The 18,274-nt window shown below is 38.7% G+C and overlaps 2 protein-coding genes and 1 non-coding gene across 6 annotated transcripts in view; 2 read left to right on the plus strand and 1 right to left on the minus strand.

The window, feature by feature from the left end:
• The first annotated feature begins 4,775 nt into the window (after positions 1–4,775).
• On the plus strand, positions 4,776–11,310 carry LOC145766414 (heterogeneous nuclear ribonucleoprotein A/B-like). 3 transcript variants are annotated; one of them, XM_082578121.1, is made up of 10 exons: positions 4,776–5,116; positions 6,062–6,102; positions 6,490–6,617; positions 7,217–7,369; positions 7,769–7,900; positions 8,103–8,169; positions 8,438–8,476; positions 8,751–8,887; positions 9,426–9,563; positions 11,122–11,310. In XM_082578121.1, the coding sequence occupies exons 1-9, from the start codon at positions 4,893–4,895 to the stop codon at positions 9,552–9,554; spliced, it is 1,050 nt and encodes a 349-aa protein (XP_082434247.1). In that variant the 5' UTR covers positions 4,776–4,892; the 3' UTR covers positions 9,555–9,563; positions 11,122–11,310. The 3 variants fall into 3 exon arrangements, with proteins under 3 accessions (XP_082434247.1, XP_082434249.1, XP_082434248.1); XM_082578123.1 differs by having other exon boundaries at positions 8,751–8,873; positions 10,258–11,310; XM_082578122.1 differs by having other exon boundaries at positions 8,751–8,873.
• On the plus strand, positions 5,179–5,276 carry LOC145767687 (small nucleolar RNA SNORD16). The gene has a single exon (XR_014288852.1). It is a non-coding gene; the product is annotated as a small nucleolar RNA SNORD16 (small nucleolar RNA).
• A 2,372-nt stretch (positions 11,311–13,682) lies between the features above and the next one.
• LOC145767310 (cadherin-23-like) overlaps positions 13,683–18,274 on the minus strand; it is a 58,436-nt gene continuing 53,844 nt past the window's right edge. The window contains exons 37-40 of one of the 2 annotated variants that reach the window (XM_082579107.1): positions 17,551–17,736; positions 16,695–16,808; positions 15,692–15,836; positions 13,683–14,677 (exon numbers count right to left, since the gene is read on the minus strand). In XM_082579107.1, coding sequence (XP_082435233.1) covers positions 14,498–14,677; positions 15,692–15,836; positions 16,695–16,808; positions 17,551–17,736 — 625 coding nt within the window. In that variant the 3' untranslated portion in view covers positions 13,683–14,497. Of the gene's footprint in view, positions 14,678–15,685; positions 15,837–16,694; positions 16,809–17,550; positions 17,737–18,274 lie in introns of both variants that reach the window. The other variant, XM_082579108.1, reaches the window with a different exon arrangement.

An 18,274-nucleotide genomic window follows, 5' to 3' on the forward strand; every position in this document is an offset into this window, starting at 1 on the left:
TCCTAACCGAAAAGAAATACAAAAAAAAGAAGAAATTACCGTTAAGGTCTCAACGATGGATGGATGCGAATCACTTTATTCAAGAGCAGTGTTTTTTAAAAACGAAAGGATTAAGTCACTAATTCGTAGTGGTGTTGACTTAATTGCCAAAGAAGCAGAGTATCACAAGTCTTGCCGGGTTCATTTTGATAGAGAGACTAAAAACAATCCCCAAACCACCACAAACTGGAATATTTCATCTCGCCAAACTCACTTCCTTCCTTTCCTAATAATATGCGAATTTGTTGAGGAAGAGATGCAAAAGCAAACGCCAATGCTATTTTCAATATTATTTAATCTTTACGAAGATGAGTATTTGGTAAATGGAGGAAATGATGTTGAGCTATGGTCTAACACCACACAGAACCTTGTGAGGAAAATTTCTCGTAAATTTGGTAAAGCACTAACAATAAGTAGACAATTTTATTTACACCTCACTTCTCTCCGCCCAAGAAGAAAAATATGCTCTGATAGGTGCTTATAGTGCCAATCAAGATGATGAGATTCGAACAGTGGCACTTCTCTTACGAGGTGAAATGTTGAACTTACGAGCTACTCAAAACCAAAACCTCAAATCCAAGAATCATAGAGAGCTTGAAGGATATAGCCCCAAAACTTCCCGAATGATTGCAACTCTTCTATACCACACGTCCACACTATTATGCGGGTTGAAATCCAAATTCAGTGATTCTCACACAGACACAATGGAAAGAAAAGTAGAATCAATGTAGTCAAATGCTGTGTATAACGTCAGTCGAGGTCATGTAAAGCCATGGAAGCACACAATACTTGGTTTAGGAGCAATAACAGGTTCCAAGTTAACTTTGCAGATATCTAACACGGAAGACCACACAATTAACTACAATGATGTGAAAAGTTTAGAGCCGGAATTTGCATACTCCTCGTTAGCACAGGAAGAAAGTAGGAATCACGTTCCGTGTGAGAAGCATCTGATTATATTCAGGAAATAATGGATAAAGAGTCCATCTTGACATGCAAAATGAAGCCGCTAGATATGTATTGCTTCAGCAAAAGTAGAGATTTTGCAACTCCACTTTATGCTGGTTTCATGAGCAATAATAGAGTGGACTGTCTACCGCCACAGCGAATATGGTAGGCTACATGGACCCAATAACAAGATCACCAACCAACAATAACGTTGTTAAAGAAACCCTGGTGAGAACGATGAAGGTTGCAACTGAAACTCATCAACATCTAGTGGTGACGTTGACGTAGCTGTTGCACACCCCTGGTTGCACAAAAAGCCTACTCCATTTAAGCCATTAAAGCCATTCTTTTTGACAATCTCCTCATTATGCTTGGGAATTTCCATATGGATCTTGCATTTTTCGGAGCAGAAGAACCCTTCATAAATGATTGCGGGATAGAGTCCATATTGTCGGAGTCAAAGATCCTTGCTGAGGGATCATTGCAAGGGTTCATTATAAGAAATTTTACAACAGGTGTACTGTACTCGTGTGCACGAAATTACAGCCAAGGTCATGGAAAGAAAGCTATATGATCGATTCTTGCCAACTTTAGATGCAGACGAAATTGACAACTTCCAGCAAGTCATGTCCACTATTCCAACGAACCCTGATAAAGTAGAAGTATGCTTGGCCAATCCAGTCGTCACCGAACATCGGGAAAAGTATGAAGAATACTTTAACAGGTCCATGAATGGAGTGTTTGGCGAAACCTGTCAGTTCTGAACACTATACGTGTTCTTAATAAACCGACTCTATCGAGAAGTGCGGAGATGCGTCAGGATGAACGACGTCAGTGGTACATGGTTATTGTACCAATACTTCTAGAAATATATTTCGCTCTGAATCGTCTAAATTATGCAAGATGGGGGTCGTTGTTCTACAACAAACTAAAAAATGCGGATCCGAAACTGAGGGCTATACTGGATTATGGTGCTTTCTCAGTTAGGCGTACCAAAAAGGATTACTCTACGACGGCAGTCGATCTGTCTTTAGAGCAAACTGCGAATAGGGACGCTGCGTCGCAAGTATAAGCAATAATTGGGTTTCGGAACTCAATAGCCTAAGTGCCATAAAAAGATGTTGTGTCACAGTTACACAGAGACCTGCTTCTGTAACAGAGTTAAGTCATCTTGCAGGCTTAGAACAAGCCGAAGATGCCGGCATGCCGCGAAACAATTGCGTAATCACAGAATTGTTACAGAAAACGAGCAAATGTCACTATTATGACTGGTCGAAAACAAATGAAGTTATCATTCCAGGCTGGTTTGAAGGCGCAGCTATAGGCTACCATCTCAGCTATTTAGTAAATCGGAGGAAAGAAGTAATCAGGATGACATTAAGAGTTGTGATGAACAGTGGAGCGGAGATTCCGACTAGGAAGATGAATCTGACTTGGAATTATTTTTTTAGTCAATGGCTCACCACCATCGCCAAACATTTTTTCTTATATAGGCTAGACTGTTTAGTGTTGACGAAAAATTCAGACAAAAACTTTTCAAGTACCGTATAAATAGTCTACCCGTAACAGTGATGGGTGATTGTTATTATAGATCTAACTAACCCTAACCCAAATTGGGTGATTGCTCAATTTGCATCATTTTTATTCTGGTATTTCATTAGTAGTTAAATTTCCTGTTATACGTAATACTTACTTGCTGTTGTGCACACATAAAACAAAACGCTTCTTCTATTTATTTTTTTAGCGGTAAGTCGTCGGCAACTCCACTCGGCAACTCCTGTCATTGATTGACGCAAAAAGGGAAGGGGTTACCTAGACCTACTTCAGATCGTCTGTCAGGGGACACCCACCACCAAATTTGTTTGTCACATACATTTTTGTGAAGCTTAACACTCACACATTAATTTTCAATTGGTTTTATCCGGTAACTATTTCAGCTGACCTAGCTCAGTTAGGGGGGTCACCTACTTTAGGTCGTCTGTCAGGGGACACCCACCAGCAAATTTGTCTGTCACATATATTTTTGTGAAGCTTAACACTCACACATTAATTTTTAATTGGTTTTATCCGGTAACTATTTCAGCTGACCTTGCTCAGTTAGGGGGGTCACCTACTTTAGGTCGTCTGTCAGGGGACACCCACCAGCAAATTTGTCTGTCACATATATTTTTGTGAAGCTTAAAACTCACAGATTAATAATCAGTTGGTTTTATCCGGTAACTTTTTCAGCTGACCTAGCGCAAATTTTGGGGGGTATAAACCCAGTCAGCAAAGGTTCGTGGGGCCCACTTGGGCTGCATATGGGTTACTCACATTGTATTGCGTGGGCCCCAGTACCTATGTGTCCACGGTTTGCAGAAATGTCCCAAGTGGGCAGCCCACCTACGTCTAATGGGTGGGCAGCCTACCATGAAACCATTATTAAAATGTAAACTGCCGTCGCATTGTATCGTTGTATATATTCAATTTTTATGATTATTGCACTTTAATATAACATAATGGACCGGTGCGAACGTATATTTTATAATTTTTCATCATGGTGGATAGCCCAGTTCATGCCCACAGAAAGCCCAGAAAGTTTATTTCAAGAAATGAAAATAAATTCCCAGATACATTTTCATGATATGATAACATTATTAAGATAAATTCAATAAAAGATGTCGGGAATCGGTTGTAAAGAAAAAAAATGAAGTTGGCCGCGCACTTGGGGCCTAATCGGAAACATCAGATAAACTCACCTTAAGCCCACAAGCCCACGAATGCCCATGGAAATCCCACGTGGGCCCCACGAACCCTTGCTGACTGGGAAACTTGTCTGTCAGAGCCCCCCACCACCAAAAATGTCTGTCACATACCAGACAATCATCTAGAAACTATTTACTTTTGGCCATCTTCGGAAACGAAGGGCGAACATCATCATCATCATCATCATTTACTTTACAACCAACTAAGTTTCAAGCGGTAACTTTTTCAGCTGACCTAGCGCATTTTTTGGGCCATGAAAAATGCCCCCCATTCCCATACCCACCACCGGCGGGCCGGCAGACTTCCAGATTATGAGTACCCACATACCACCGGACATCGCTGTATGAATAGAAATTGGTAACTTTTTCACCTAGGGTGAACGTCGCGGGCTCCCGGTCTATTTTGAAATTTGAATGAAATTGATGGGATATCTAAAATACCTATTTGAAGAAAAGTTTGCTATTGAAGAATTACAAAGCAATAGACAGATAAAAGATTGTCGATTCTGCGATGGAATCAAAGAGAGAGAAATGACTTTGTTTGCCCATCGGATCATTTTAATCCATCATTCAAATTGACCGCTGACCGGACAGTTTTGTCACTCTCACTGAGAAAAATGGCGAACTGACTTCGCTGCAGCGACTCGATGAAATTTGACTTGAAACTGTTTTATTCAAGTCTGGCATGTGCAATGCCCAAAGGTGATATTTTGTTGATTAACCTGCATCAATTGGTAACAAATATTTGATTCTTTATGAGACTGTTTTAAGTCAAGATACCATTGATATCAACTTCCTTGATTTATTTACAAAAAAGCACCACGTGCTTAGCCGACAAACATGCTGACATTTTGGTTTTGAAAGCAACAAAAACCACTTTGAGCGGGAAGTTCTGCCGCTTTTTCTTAATGTTTGACGTCATTGTTCATAACTACGCATGCGCAGTATGTTTCTTTATCAGCCAATAACATCAAGCTAAATTGATCATGTGAGTTGCCTCGTGGTCACGATGAATGAGAAAAAATCATTTCATGAAAGTGTCCATTTGCCGCTGGGTTGAGTGAGTGGAAAGAGGTTGCTTATTTGTCGCTATTGCGCCTTTGCTGTGAATAATCTGGTTTAATTAAGTCCAACGTAATTTTCACTTTAATTAAATAAAATATGGCTGATAATGAAGAAGTTGCTGCTGAGGCAACTACCACAGAAGTTCCTACCATGCCCGAACAAACAAATGAAGAAACTTCAGAAAACAATGGCGCTGATCAAACTGATGTTACAAACGGCCAAGCTGCTGAAGAAGATGCTGAAGCTAAAACTGAAGAGGCTGCCGGTGATAAACCTGTTGAAGAAGGAAGTTTAATTAGTGCCACTGAAGATAATGAATCGTAAGTGCACAAATGATAATTTTTTGACAATAAAATTGCAGAATTGCCTTTAAAACTAACTTAGCAATGATGTTTGTAATTTGCGTCTTAACTTGACTCAGTGACAGTTGCCTGCTGTCATAGACTGTGCCAATGAGATGTTGACAACATGTTCTGAGCTTTTCATGTCATTTAACCTTGCCAAACACTCAAAAATGTTTTAACTTTTGGGTTGGATTTGACAAAATGACTTGTAATTCCAATGAGTCCTAACTGGGATGCAACCTAGTTTGGACAGTCAGTTTGTACCTTAAAAAGATCAAGAAAAAAAGTTAAAAAAAGTCAAAGTCGCTGATTGCAGTTTCTGCAATCATTTTAAAATTTTCCCCCTGAAAATCCAGAGAAAAAATAACTCAAAACCGAAATCCGCTGATCGCAGTTTCCGCAAACATTTTTCCAATAACTCTAACCATAGAGTAATCTATGCTCTAACCCTCGCGGATTGCAGTTTCCGCAAACATTTTTCTGCAGTTTCTGCTAACCTTTACCCTAACCATGGAATCTATGCTCTAACCCTCGCTGATCGCAGTTTCTGCAAACATTTTTCCGCACTTTCCGCTAACCGCAGTTTCCACTTACCCTAACTCTAACCATAGAGTAATCTATGCTCTAACCCTCGCTGATCGCAGTTACCCTAAACATTTTTCTGCAGTTTCCGCTAACCCTAACCCTCGAGTTTGTTTCAAATTGTTTGGGGAAACTCCGATCAGCAACTTCGGCTTTGTGCTATTAAACTGCGATCAGCAATTTCGGCTTTTTTTAATTTTTTTTCTCGATCTTTTTAGGGTACGAACTAACTGTACAAATGGTTCAAGGTACGAACTAGGTTGCATCCTCCTAACTGTACCGGTACCTCGGTGAAAACAAGCGGTTTTTCAAATTAACTAATTTGTTTTTGCTTTTTAGAAAAATGTTTGTTGGAGGATTATCATGGGACACTGAAACATGTAAGTGCCATTAGTTTTATTTGTAGAACGGGACAAATTCATGTTATGTAATTTAAATTATTTTCAATTGCGAAACATTTTCAAATTTAACAAGTACACACATGGATGCTGTGAAAAAAATCTGGATTTTAAAGCCCTGTTTCATAAGCAAACTACCTGTATGCATTCTAATGAGCAGAGTAATGTAACTATATTGGATTTAGAATTATTTTTAAGGCATCCACAAAAGTGCTCTAAATTTCTGGCAATGATTAAATAAAATTTGTACGTCAGTATGAGCAGTTTATGTAATGATTTTTCATATCATTTAAATGAGCCAGATTGGGACTGCTGCTTCTTATTTTTTCTTTATTTTACGTTTGTCTAAACAGTTTTTCTCTTCTGCAGTTGGGTTGAAAGATTATTTCTCAAAGTTTGGTGTTGTAAAAGATTGCACAATCAAGAAAGACAGTAAAACTGAACGATCAAGAGGATTTGGTTTTGTTCTGTTTGAAGATGCTGCAAGCATTCAAAAAGTATGTTAATCTTATGATTTCGAACTTTTATTGCATTTATTATGTTTTTTGTGTGGTATGTTTTGTAAATAACAGACTATGGATTTAATAATGTATTGTTATAAATGCTTAGCTGAAAAGTGCTTGACAGACGATTGTAGCAAGAATTGACAGCGATAGACACCATGTCTTGCCCATGAGGCTGGGCTTTTCAGTATCACACCACTAATTCTTGCCACAAAAATATTTGACCAAACCATTCTTGCTACAATCGGCTGCCAAGAAGCATATCATATAGTTGATTGGATGGTGTAAATGGCTAGCGGGAAAGCCACACTGTTATGGTTAGCGAATCGCAACTGCTAGCTGTACTACCCAGACAGCAAGATCTGTCATTTTTACATTGATTTACCATCTGCATTCTGCAAACAATAAATCAATGTAAAAATGACAAATTTTGCTGTCTGGGTAGTGTGAGTGCTCAGCCTTGTGCTGATAGCTAGGAAAAACGCTCCTTTTTTCGCAACCAACTTAAATGTGCTGAAAATTTGTAAAGCTATGAAATACTAATGGCTGAAACCTTATTTAAATGAAATATGTGTTTTGCGCACTTTGCATAGGTTATGGATGTTCCAGTACATCACTTAGATGGTCGAAAAATTGATCCAAAAAGGGCACAAGCGCAGAGAAAAGATGGAAAAGTATTTGTTGGAGGTGTCAGTACAGAAACTTCTAATGATAAAATCAAAGAGCACTTTTCAAAATTTGGAGAGGTTTGTGTATTAAAAATATGGCTGTGGCTATATTTACACTGTACAGTGTGATAACAGCCTCAATAGTGTTGCCAGATAAGGAATTCTGCTCTAATTTAAGAAAAAGTTTAAAACTGTTAAAACAAAAACTTGTATTTTAAAAAAAAAATTTAGTCTTGGGCAAAAATAAAAACTCTGATCTTATTTCTAACACTTAACCTTAACCCTTCCTAATTTTAATCCTAACTCTGGCAATACCTGATTGTAATCATGGCATTAAGTGTGGAAAAATAGCCACTTCCAAAAAATATAGCTTATAGTATTGTAATATTTGTAACAGCAAAGTGGAAGTTGGTTAGTTTTGAAACTTATGCCCAGTTATATAGGCCTAAACATGTTCACTTAATATTTGATTTTTAGATTGAAGTGTTTGAAAGACCTGTTGACAAAGCCACTGGCAAGAATCGGGGATTTTGTTTTATCACCTACAAGAAAGATGGCATTCTTAAACTGGCCTGTGCAGAAAAATCACAAGAGTTGGATGGCAATACTGTAAGTTTATTTTTATTCTTTTTATCTGAAAGTTTAATTCAATGAAACTATTTCTACTTGGGCTATGATTTAAATTTTTTTGTATCAGCTGAATTCATTGATGATACATCCGCATCGCGATGAGCCATACCAGTTTTTAATATATTGCTTTCAAAGGATGCATTAATGTTAACAGTCTACTTCAACATTTTTTCCCTTTTAGGTTGAAGTCAAAGAAGCCCAAAACCAAGACAGGGGAAAGTTTATGGGACGTGGTGGTGGAAGAGGAGGTGATGCCTCGTTCTTACAACTTTTGGGCTAACTTACTATCCCTTTAACTTAGCCAGTGCAGCTTGTTATCTTTTCATTATAAGAAAAGTGATTTTTATCTTTGTTTAGTTACCCAAATGTTCGTTTAATCACCTGGCAATGATTATTATTGTTATCCCTGGCTGAAGTCCTGTTGACTATCATGATTATGAGCCAGATTAGTCACCAAATGTTGTTTAACTTCACCTTCCTAAATGCAACAGTTTTTCACTGAATATTCCTTTACAGGTGGCTGGGGACCAGGACCTGGTTATGGTGCCTCTGGTGGTAAGCTTGTTCTGGCAGTTTTCTGAATAATGCTCAAGATTTTTAGTGCATAAAAAATTTGATATGTGGGCTGTAAATCAAAATTACAATAAAACCAAGGCAAGCTTCACTAAGTGCATAAACATAAATGCTTTATGTTGATGGCGATGATTACAAAGTTTTCTAAAACTGAATATTTATGTGGTTTTTGTTCAACTGCAATGAGTGCCATCTCTAGTGAAGACTTACACAGGCATACTTTGTTATCTTTCTTAACCTTGCTTTTTATTTTCAGGCTATGGTGGCTACGGAAACTATGGATATGATATGTTTGGTGGCGGGGGTTATGGTGGGGGGTACAACCAAGGGGGGTATGGTAATTATGGCAACTTCGGTGGTGGTGGATATGGTGGCGGAGGTAAGACAATGAAAGTGAGCCACCCACTTTCTTGATGGTTTAATTTTTATTTCAATTTAAAGATATAGTTCTATTGGAGTATATTGGTTGCATCAAGCCATTGATTAATGATCCCAGTAAAAGTTTGATAACACTAGCACTGATAGAAAATCACAACATGTTTACAAAACATTGTGTCTAGTTGAATAAGTAAAACTATATGCATTTCTGTAAGAAAATTGTTGGTCCATTATACTTATTGGCATTTAATAATTTAAAGTAAACTTGCATCTTAATTTTTTACAACTACAATTTGCAAAAACCACCAAGACCGATCTTCAGACAAAGTTTTTCAGTCTCAGAATGAAGATCTTTCCGGCTTATTTGGTTTCCAACCAAAATTTTCTTTAAATATTTATTGTGTTCACAAGAGAATGGCTTTCAAGGTTGGAAACAAATACTTTTTCAACATTTGTGCGAGATCATTGGCGCACAAATTTTTTACAACTACAATTTAAGTTTTTTCAGGTTGTTTAAAAAGTTCAGGTATTTAAAAAAGCTATCTTGTTACAGGCCAGGGGGGGTTCGGGAAGGCCCCACGGAGGGGCGGGGGGATGGGGTCAAACGCGTTCAAGCCATACTAGTTGGCAGGGTAACCGTGGTAACTTCCACGGTGCCTACCAAGGCTACCACGACTACTAAAGATTCGAGGTAAGTTTTAGGGGTTTTCTGTGCATAGTTTTCGCTTGGTCGTGATTCTGCGGTTATGGGAATAAGAATTAATGGTTTGTTTGATATGTAAGTATTCTCTGGGCGCTCTCAGTTCTAGTCGCACGTTTTTCAAGTCGGAGATTAAAAGGTAATCGTATTAAAGTTTCGTGAAAAAGGGTCTGGGTTTGTATGTACTGTACATGGCATATCCACTGCAATAGCAATGAATACAATTACTTGCAGGATATAATGTAAAAAGTTGTTTAAATTTTTAATGCCGCTTATTGGGGCACCCATATAATTTTTCATCAAAGCAAAAAAATGGCTTTATTTGAACACCGACATTGAATTTTGCAATGTGTTGTGTACTCTTTTCTTAAACTTCAAGTAAATAGAAAAAATACTAAATATACTTGATGCAATTTACAATTGCAAGTATTTTGACATAGAATCTTTTCATTCACCTAAATATTTAAGAAAGCGATTTCAGAAAGTAAAGCCTTAGATTTTCAAGTTCAAATAATTTGTATAAAATTATTTTGAGCAAATAAAACTTGAAAGAGTAGCCCATGCATATTTGTAGTTGAGTTAGAGCATCACCGTAATAGATACGAAGTGCAAGTTTTTTGAGTTTGTTTATGGTGGCTGCTGTGCTGGTGATGGTTTTGAAAACGATGTTTTGCTTTCCCCGCAGCACAAAGTTGCTCAGCGCTTCGGAGTTCTGGAAGTCCTGCCCATGAAAATCCTTGCTGCCCCGTTAAATAAGTCGTTACGCTAGACAAGTTAAACTGTTAGACGCTAAAGTTATAACGTAAGAAGTTAAGTGAAAAATGAGAAAAACGGAAATCCAAAGTTAGTATAAGATGAAGTTCTCTGTAAATTATTTCAAAAATTCTTCTAAACTTTTCAAAATGCCCATTGCTTCGTTTCCGCGCCACCCAAGGCGACTTCTCTGCTGGAACAAATGGAAATCGACCGACGTCAATACTCGGGTAATGTTGACCACAAAAAGTGCGGCCGTAACGCCCTACCTCCCAATGTTAGTTTCTCTTGCTTTGCCAAGCTTGTAACTTGTTTCAAGTTAGTTGCAATTGCTTTTTTTGCTGGCAAGCGGCTAACATTTTTGTCCCTCTCAATTGGTGTGCTGAAAGTTTCTCTGTGTTATTGACATACAAGCGGCAAGCTTTGTGAAAGTTATGAAGTTACATGTAAGCATGTACTGTATCATGTTGACCCGGCCGCAAACTAGTCTCCCTAAAACGCCATACTTTTTTATGGCCAACAAACCAAAAGTAGCTAAAGCATTTCTTCGTCAGGTTTTAGTTGAATCTAGAGGTTATTAAGGTTAATCAACAGCATAAGTAAAGGTTGAAGTACACCGTTAGACGCTGAGTCCCCGAGTTGTTCTCCCTATTACGCCGGGTCCAAACATGCCAGTGACAACTCGTAGTAAAAGTTTGTTTTCAAATTTTCTGAGTAGCCGACTTCACAGATGCTTGCTGCTTGTTCTTGATACGTGGTCGCCGACAGATTTCTAACGTTTTTGTTTTATTTGCAGCCGAATCGACAGAAGACCCACAACGGCCCCTACATTCTTGTACAGTGCTTGCACGAAGAATATAATAACTTTATGAAATTATTATTATGGGCTGATCGTGTATCATGCGTTTCCCTCCCGTGTTTTATTCATATTTGCTGTAATTGTTTTTGTCTTTGCGAAGTTATCTATAAAGAACGTGCTGTTCAACATCGTGTCAGTGAGTACAAACTGCTTTTTCAGGACAAGTCATTGTCAATCAGATTGACCTTGAAATAGTTTTTTGAAATGCCAGCATTCGGTATATACAAATTAGCAGCACTGCCACCAAACAGATTTTCCACGCGTTAAGCGAAAACCGTAATTTTATGGCGACATTCGTAGCAAGTTGCAGATCGTCTTAGGGAACGTTCAAATATTACGTAACGCTTTTTTTTTCTGAATTTTTGACCCCCCCCTCTCCCATGTAACGCTAACGTAACGCTTTTTCACTACGAATTCAGCACAAAAAACTACCATTCCGTACTCGAGAGCGTTACGTAACGTTTTGCTTGAACCCCCTCCCCCCCGATGTGACTCCAACGTAACGCTTTGCATAAACCCCCCCCTCCCCCTCGAAGGCGTTACGTAATATTTGAACGTTCCTTTATGGTATGACTGTGGAAGGCCTCGTCTCCATTGACGATGACAGTAAAGAAAGTTGGAATCTCAAAATAGGTATTTTGATTAAGGCACCTACCCGTTTGGCAAAACTAAACGCAACATTGATAGAAATAGAGATGTACCGATATATCGGCATCGGTATCGGTGATATCGGCCATTTTTTGAGTATCGGTATCGGCATCGGTATCGGCAAAATTTGGCCGATACTGTGGCCGATACTAAACATGTAAAAAAAAGGCGTTTACTGCCAATTTTCTGCAGAAGAAAAGATATAGATTTTTTAAAGTAGTAACTAACGTCACATAGATTTAGAAAAATAACAACCTATTCAAATTTTTGATACCTCACACTCCCATGACTTCATGCACACACCTTTTGGCATTGTTTGCTTACAGTGATTCTTTCACTCAAACAAATCGCTTTGTTTTAGCAATTTTGCGTTGTTCGATTCTTAAGTTGTGAAGGAGACTCAATTTCTCCAATATTTATCATTTGTGTTTCGTTTTTACTCTCAGCAGAGGATAAAACCAGGCCAAGACTACCCAGATAGCAAAAAATGTATAATTTTGCATCGTTTTTACGTTGCTAAACGTTTAAAAAACCCGTGTAACTTGGTTGTTTTTAGTAAGCTGGTTCTATCAGTTTGTGATTTAATTTCCACCTTTTGTTGTAATAAACTGACCAAGCTTGAACAATGTCATGGCAGAGTAAGTAGGCTCAAAATGAAAGCAATGTGACTACGAATCTCCACTAAACTAATCAATAAATAGTCTTGTTGCCCCTAACATGACAACCTCATTGTGAAGAAAGGAGCGTTCTTCCGGCTATCAGCACAAGGCTGAGCACTCACTAGTACAGCGAGCTGTTGCGATTCGCTAACCATAACGGTGTAGCTTCCACGCTAGCCATTTAGACCATCCAATCAACTATATGTTTCTCGGCAGCCGTTTTGTAGCAAGAATTGACATCGACAAAAAGTGAAATGGCTAGTGTGGAAGCTACACCGTTGTGGGTAGCGAATCGCAACTGCTGGCTGTACTAGTGAGTGCTCAACCTTGTGCTGATAGCCGGAAGAACGCTCCTTTCTTCACAATGAGGTTGTCATCTTAGGCGCAACAAGACCATTTTGATTAGTTTAGTGGGGATTCGTAGTCACATTGCTTTCATTTTGGGCCTACTTATTCTGCTATGACATTGTTTAAGCTTGGTCAGTTTATTACAACGAAAGGTGGAAATTTAATCACAAACTGATAGAATCAGCTTACTAAAAACAACCAAGTTACACGTTTTTTTTTAAACGTTTAGCAACGTAAAAACGATGCAAAATTATACATTTTTGCTATCTGGGTAGTTTTGGCCTGGCAAAAGCTTTTCAAGTTCAACCAAACGACAAGCGCCCTTAGGTTGCACATTACTTGTCGAATAGTTTTTGTACGACTACACAAATCACTTGGTTTACATTTTACATTTTATTATCAATTATGATAGCTTATTTGGAGAGTTTGCCCAAACACTTTATTAATTTTTCAGAAACTTAAATTATGATGTAATGTTTCTTCCCTTATACCCCAGTCCTCAATTACGGTGGACTTTCATTACTAAAACCTTGATACAATTTCTTGTAAATACCAAAATTGCTTCTATTTGTAACACCAAAGTATCGGCCAAAATATCGGTATCAGTATCGGTATCGGCCTAAAAAATTGATATCGGTATCGGGATCGGTATCGGCCAAAATATTGGTATCGGTACATCTCTAGATAGAAATATGTAAGTGGTACCGTACGGTAATCTAATACGCTGATAAAACTGAAGCCGTGGTCCAGAATCGCCAAATGAAAGTCATTTTTGCTTGTTAGCTCAAGGGGTGACCAATGACGTAATGCGTTTGTTTGGCACCCTGTGACGGAAGGGGGGAAACGATTTCAACATAACAATGATGTGAAAGTCTACATTAATCCAAGCTCACTGAAGTACCGTAAATAATATCACTTTTCCCGATTCCCACCATTATTCGTAGTTTTAATTAGAAATGATTCGTACAGACAGAACTTACACAAATTGCAACATACGGAAGGAACGAGTGTAGAATATTCAAGCAAAAGTTTACAGTCAAGGAACTTATGACAATATGACATGTCGGATTGCTTGGGCTTTGCCTTCTGCTCGGAATGGGAAAGCCACTGATGGTTATGGCGGCTAGAAATTACATGCTTGGTCATTGAGATTAGCAAAGTGAGGTTTTGGATTTGTTAGTCCTTGGAAATACGTTGCTCAAGCCCCGAGAGCTGAATCATCTATGTTTGGTCTTGATATTTTTCATGCACAAAGTCGGGTGCTCAAGCAACTGCGCTATCGAGGTAAACGAAGGTTTCGCACGATACATAATATCCTTGAAAAGTGACAAGGTCAGAAATCACATAAGCGCGGTGCAGATGAGGACAAAAAAGCGCTGCATGCGACTTCAAAACTGCCAATGTGCAACGGCACTACCGTATTGCTTTCTTTACGATTGGTAACGGGTTAGCCGACGTAAGCGACTAATGAATCACTGATAATTGAAAAACATTGAGAAATAAACAAATGAAAATACGTAGGTTATGCACATCAGCAGTGAAATAGAAATTGAAGAAATGCTTAAAAAAATGCAGTTGCCTACATGGGGTAAAATACTCTTTGATTCAGGATCATTTAAGGTTATTTTACAGACACACTCAAATAACAAAAACGCTTTTCACAATGAAGTATAGTCAGAACCGGGTTTTTCATCGAATAAATAAGTAAGGTTTTCCATTCCACGTCGCTTATTGGCGGCGTTGAGGGCTGCGGCCAGCCGGGAATTGTCGCCTTCATCGAAATCGATTTGAAACTGGTCGTCATCCAATCCTTGCTCGTCGTCCAAGGCGTTAGGGTCCTTAGAAGAAAAAAGCTCCAACTAAGACTATTTTTGTACGAAAACTTTGTCCTACAATGTTAAAAGCTAAAGCAATACTGACAATTGAGCCTCTGCAGACAACTAGTCAATCCTGACGTTACAGGATAATTTTTTTTTGAAATAAAATGGAGGAATGATGCGTGGCCGAGCGGTTAAGATGTAACCTTTCCAAGTTGCGCTGGTGGAACTATCGTGATGTGCACTTAGACGAGTCTCCTACAAGTCAGCCGTTGTAAACTGAGCAAGGGACAACAAAGCTAGCAACATTTCAGCAAGTGGCTAAAGTTGGTAAATTATGAAACTGAGCAAGCAACAACTGAGCACCAGCAACAACTCTCGTAATGTGCACTTTGGCAAAGCATTTCAAGAATAGCTGCGGAGAAGCGCCACCTAGCGTGTGGAGTAATTCACAGAAAACCAGCGGAAACTGTGTCAATCTAGGTGACCTCGATTAGTGGTCCAAGCTTTTACAAGTATGCAAAAACTACCAAGACCGATTTTCAAACAAGGGTTTTTTCAGTCAGAATAAAGATCCTTCCGGCTCATTTGGTTTCCAACCAAAATTTTCTTTAAACAATCATAGTGCCCACAAGAGAATGGCTTTCAAGGTTGGAAACAAATAGCCTACTTTTCCGACATTTATGTGAGATCATTGGCGCACTATCCTACAAAAATGTACAATTGTACATGGAGTAAATTGTCCCATGCTTGATTCCAAGTGTTGGGGTTCTCAGGTTCTAAGTGTCAAGGTTCTCATTGTACTAAGCCTTCGGCACTAGGATGGTCATTGGTCAGTTCCTTCAGCAATTATGCCCACCCAATTCCTTACACTCTAGGTAGAAGCAAAGTTATCTAGGTAGGCAGAATCGAACAACTGTCCCATTTCTATTCTACATGCAGTAACTAGCTTAATTCCTCCAAACAGACCTTGGCGCTACACGCTTAAACAATGTAAGTAAACAAACATAAGTCAACTCAGTCGATGACACTCACGCTGATGCCAATCGCGCTATCCTGGCTGTTGAGAGCATTGTCGTCTATGACGTCATCGTCGTCGTCGTCTTTACTCTCCTGGTTACGTAGCCAGCCGTCCAAGTCGATTGTCTGATTCTGGTTTTGGACGTAGATCGGGTTTTCACTGGAACAAGAAAGGTCAAGTTTTTTGTTTCAATAGCGCCACATGTAAACAAACAAGCAGAGTAAATCAAAACTCGTCGTCGTGTGAGCCTCTGGGGCCGAGGGTCTATCCTTTTACCACCCCAGATTCACGATTCACGAATGAAAAGTAAAAACAATTGATTGTAAGTTACAGCTGTTGGTTAGATTATAGCCTATAGCGCAATCAGGATGGTAGCGAAAGACCATAAGCGGTCATCTGGTCAGCTACTACCCCATAACAGTAAATCTGGCTAACACATTCATACACACATGTGTGCAGATACAGGCACACTACTTTAGTAAGTAAAAAAGGACTTAGCCATTGACAAAATAACAACGACATGAAAATGAGAATTTATTTCTTTACGCCTGCCATGGCATTCAATCAGCAACGAATGATACGCCAGAGACAGCTAATGGCTAGATCTTCTCTTCAGAAGTAGAATAAGGAAAATCATCACAAAAAGTTCTCTTTGAGTACTTAGCTGCGTGAGTTGATTGCATCTATTTTGGATTCTGTCATGGAAAAAAGAGTCGATTCCAACAAATGTTAAAAGACACGTCTAAAAAGATTGAAGCCTCACAGAACAGTTGCAAACAAGCTTTGTAGTCGTTATATAGATTGTTGAATGTTCATATAATAACAACGAAGCCGTAAAACAGTGTTGTCAAAATTTGGCAGTTCTACGTTGGAGCCGATATGCTTCAGTAAAAATCACCGTGCCATCAGTAAAGATCTTTTTTAATCTGACACATATCTTAATGTAACAGAAAGTATAGAAATTTGCTGGTGGGCATCTGGCAGCACTGCTTAAAATGACTATCAATGTCACATTACTTGGCGTGAATATTCGTGTTCGGCATTTTGCTTTTTGTTTCGCTTGATTGAATATGGTTCATGTCACGCATCGCTGCTTCCGAAGCTTTGGCCACTCCAAGTTTTCGAAGAAATCTGCAAAACAAAAATTAAACCTGAATCGCTGATGGCCCAAATCAACGCCATTTCTCGAACTTGCAAAATAGACTTTCAAGTACAAAACATCCTTTTCCAGCATGACAAGAAGTGGGTGGGATAGCAAATCACACCAGGACGTAATTTCAACTGGATATCGTTTTGAGACTTTTGACTTCGTGATTGAAACTTTTGATTTCGTGAGAAAACCTTTGATTTCGTGATCAAGACTTTTGATTTCGTGATCGACTTTTAATTTCGTGATCAAATTTCTAATTTTCAACCTCAAAGATATCACAAGCGTGGTAGTAGTCCGGAACTTTAAGGCCGAAGACAACTATTCAATGTCATCTCATGGTGGTTGTTTGTAGCCTACCTTTCCACCCGAACAATTGCTCAGGTTGATTCGGTTGGTTGGTTTTGAATCTTTATCCTCGTACTGACAAAGCCTTGATATGTTGGTTGTTCCTAATAGTTTCTTAAAGTAGGTTCTTAAAGGTGATGCCACCTTTTCCTGTTTATACCAATAAATTATTACTTTATGGCATAAAACGATGTGAACCAACACATGGCCAATAGATATTCGCAGCTGCTCACGCTTAGTTAAAGTTGCTATTTGACATAGATTTTTTGGCTATTAACTATTAACATTTTTTAACTATTAACTAGTAAAATTTGACTAGAACGTCACCACACGTTGAAGCTATGTAAAAATAGCCTAATTTTACAAACTGGCACTTACTTGCGTCTCATACACAAGATAGCGGTTGTGAAAGCCAAGATAGCGAGGATGATGATAGCCCCAGCTACTATCAAGCCTCCTATCAGGTAGTTTTGGGTCCGGTCCACCGGAGTCTCGGTGACCGAACCAACTCCAGTAATCTCGTACTCAGCAAGGAAATCGTTGCTCTCTTTCTTGCTCAATTGACTGCAAAAAATGTTTGAAAAACATGAAAAAGTGCAAGGGCCTTGTGATTTCCACTATAAGAGTAGACGAGTTTAGTTGATGATGTTGTTGTCTATCCAGCAAGTGACTTTGTACAAGATTTTATTCACAACAGATTCACACTAACTGTTAGAATACATTTGCAACTTTAGCCATAATTTCAATAATTCACTCTTCAGCAATTAGCTTTGATGTCATCAAGAAAAAGACCACAGACACCGCTCAGTGACGATCAGGTAAGTTCACTCCAGTGAAAACGAAGGTTAATTGCATCATTATGATACAGAAAAATATTGAATAGGCGACTTCCATCTAGTAATTAGACTAACAGGAACTTTACAAGAACTGTAATGATTGTTGGTTCAATTCAGCGGGTCATAGCTCTAAGAAGAAGAGTTGTAGGCCTTTCTCCCAAGAGCAGGTAGCCTATTGTTAATGAGAGAAATTTTACGATTCTCTCTACGATTTTTATGAGAGCCTATTTACCATGAGAGAAATCAAGGGCTATAGTCGACTATGG

This window comes from Aplidium turbinatum, chromosome 3, assembly GCF_918807975.1.
Source record: "Aplidium turbinatum chromosome 3, kaAplTurb1.1, whole genome shotgun sequence".
Lineage (NCBI taxonomy): Eukaryota > Metazoa > Chordata > Ascidiacea > Aplousobranchia > Polyclinidae > Aplidium > Aplidium turbinatum.

Coding starts and splice junctions, on each gene's coding strand:
- LOC145766414 (XM_082578121.1), top strand. CDS start 4,893: ATGGCTGATAATGAAGAAGTTGCTGCTGAGGCAACTACCACAGAAGTT. Junction 6,103..6,489: donor ATCATGGGACACTGAAACAT/GTAAGTGCCATT, acceptor TCTCTTCTGCAG/TTGGGTTGAAAGATTATTTC. Junction 6,618..7,216: donor ATGCTGCAAGCATTCAAAAA/GTATGTTAATCT, acceptor CACTTTGCATAG/GTTATGGATGTTCCAGTACA.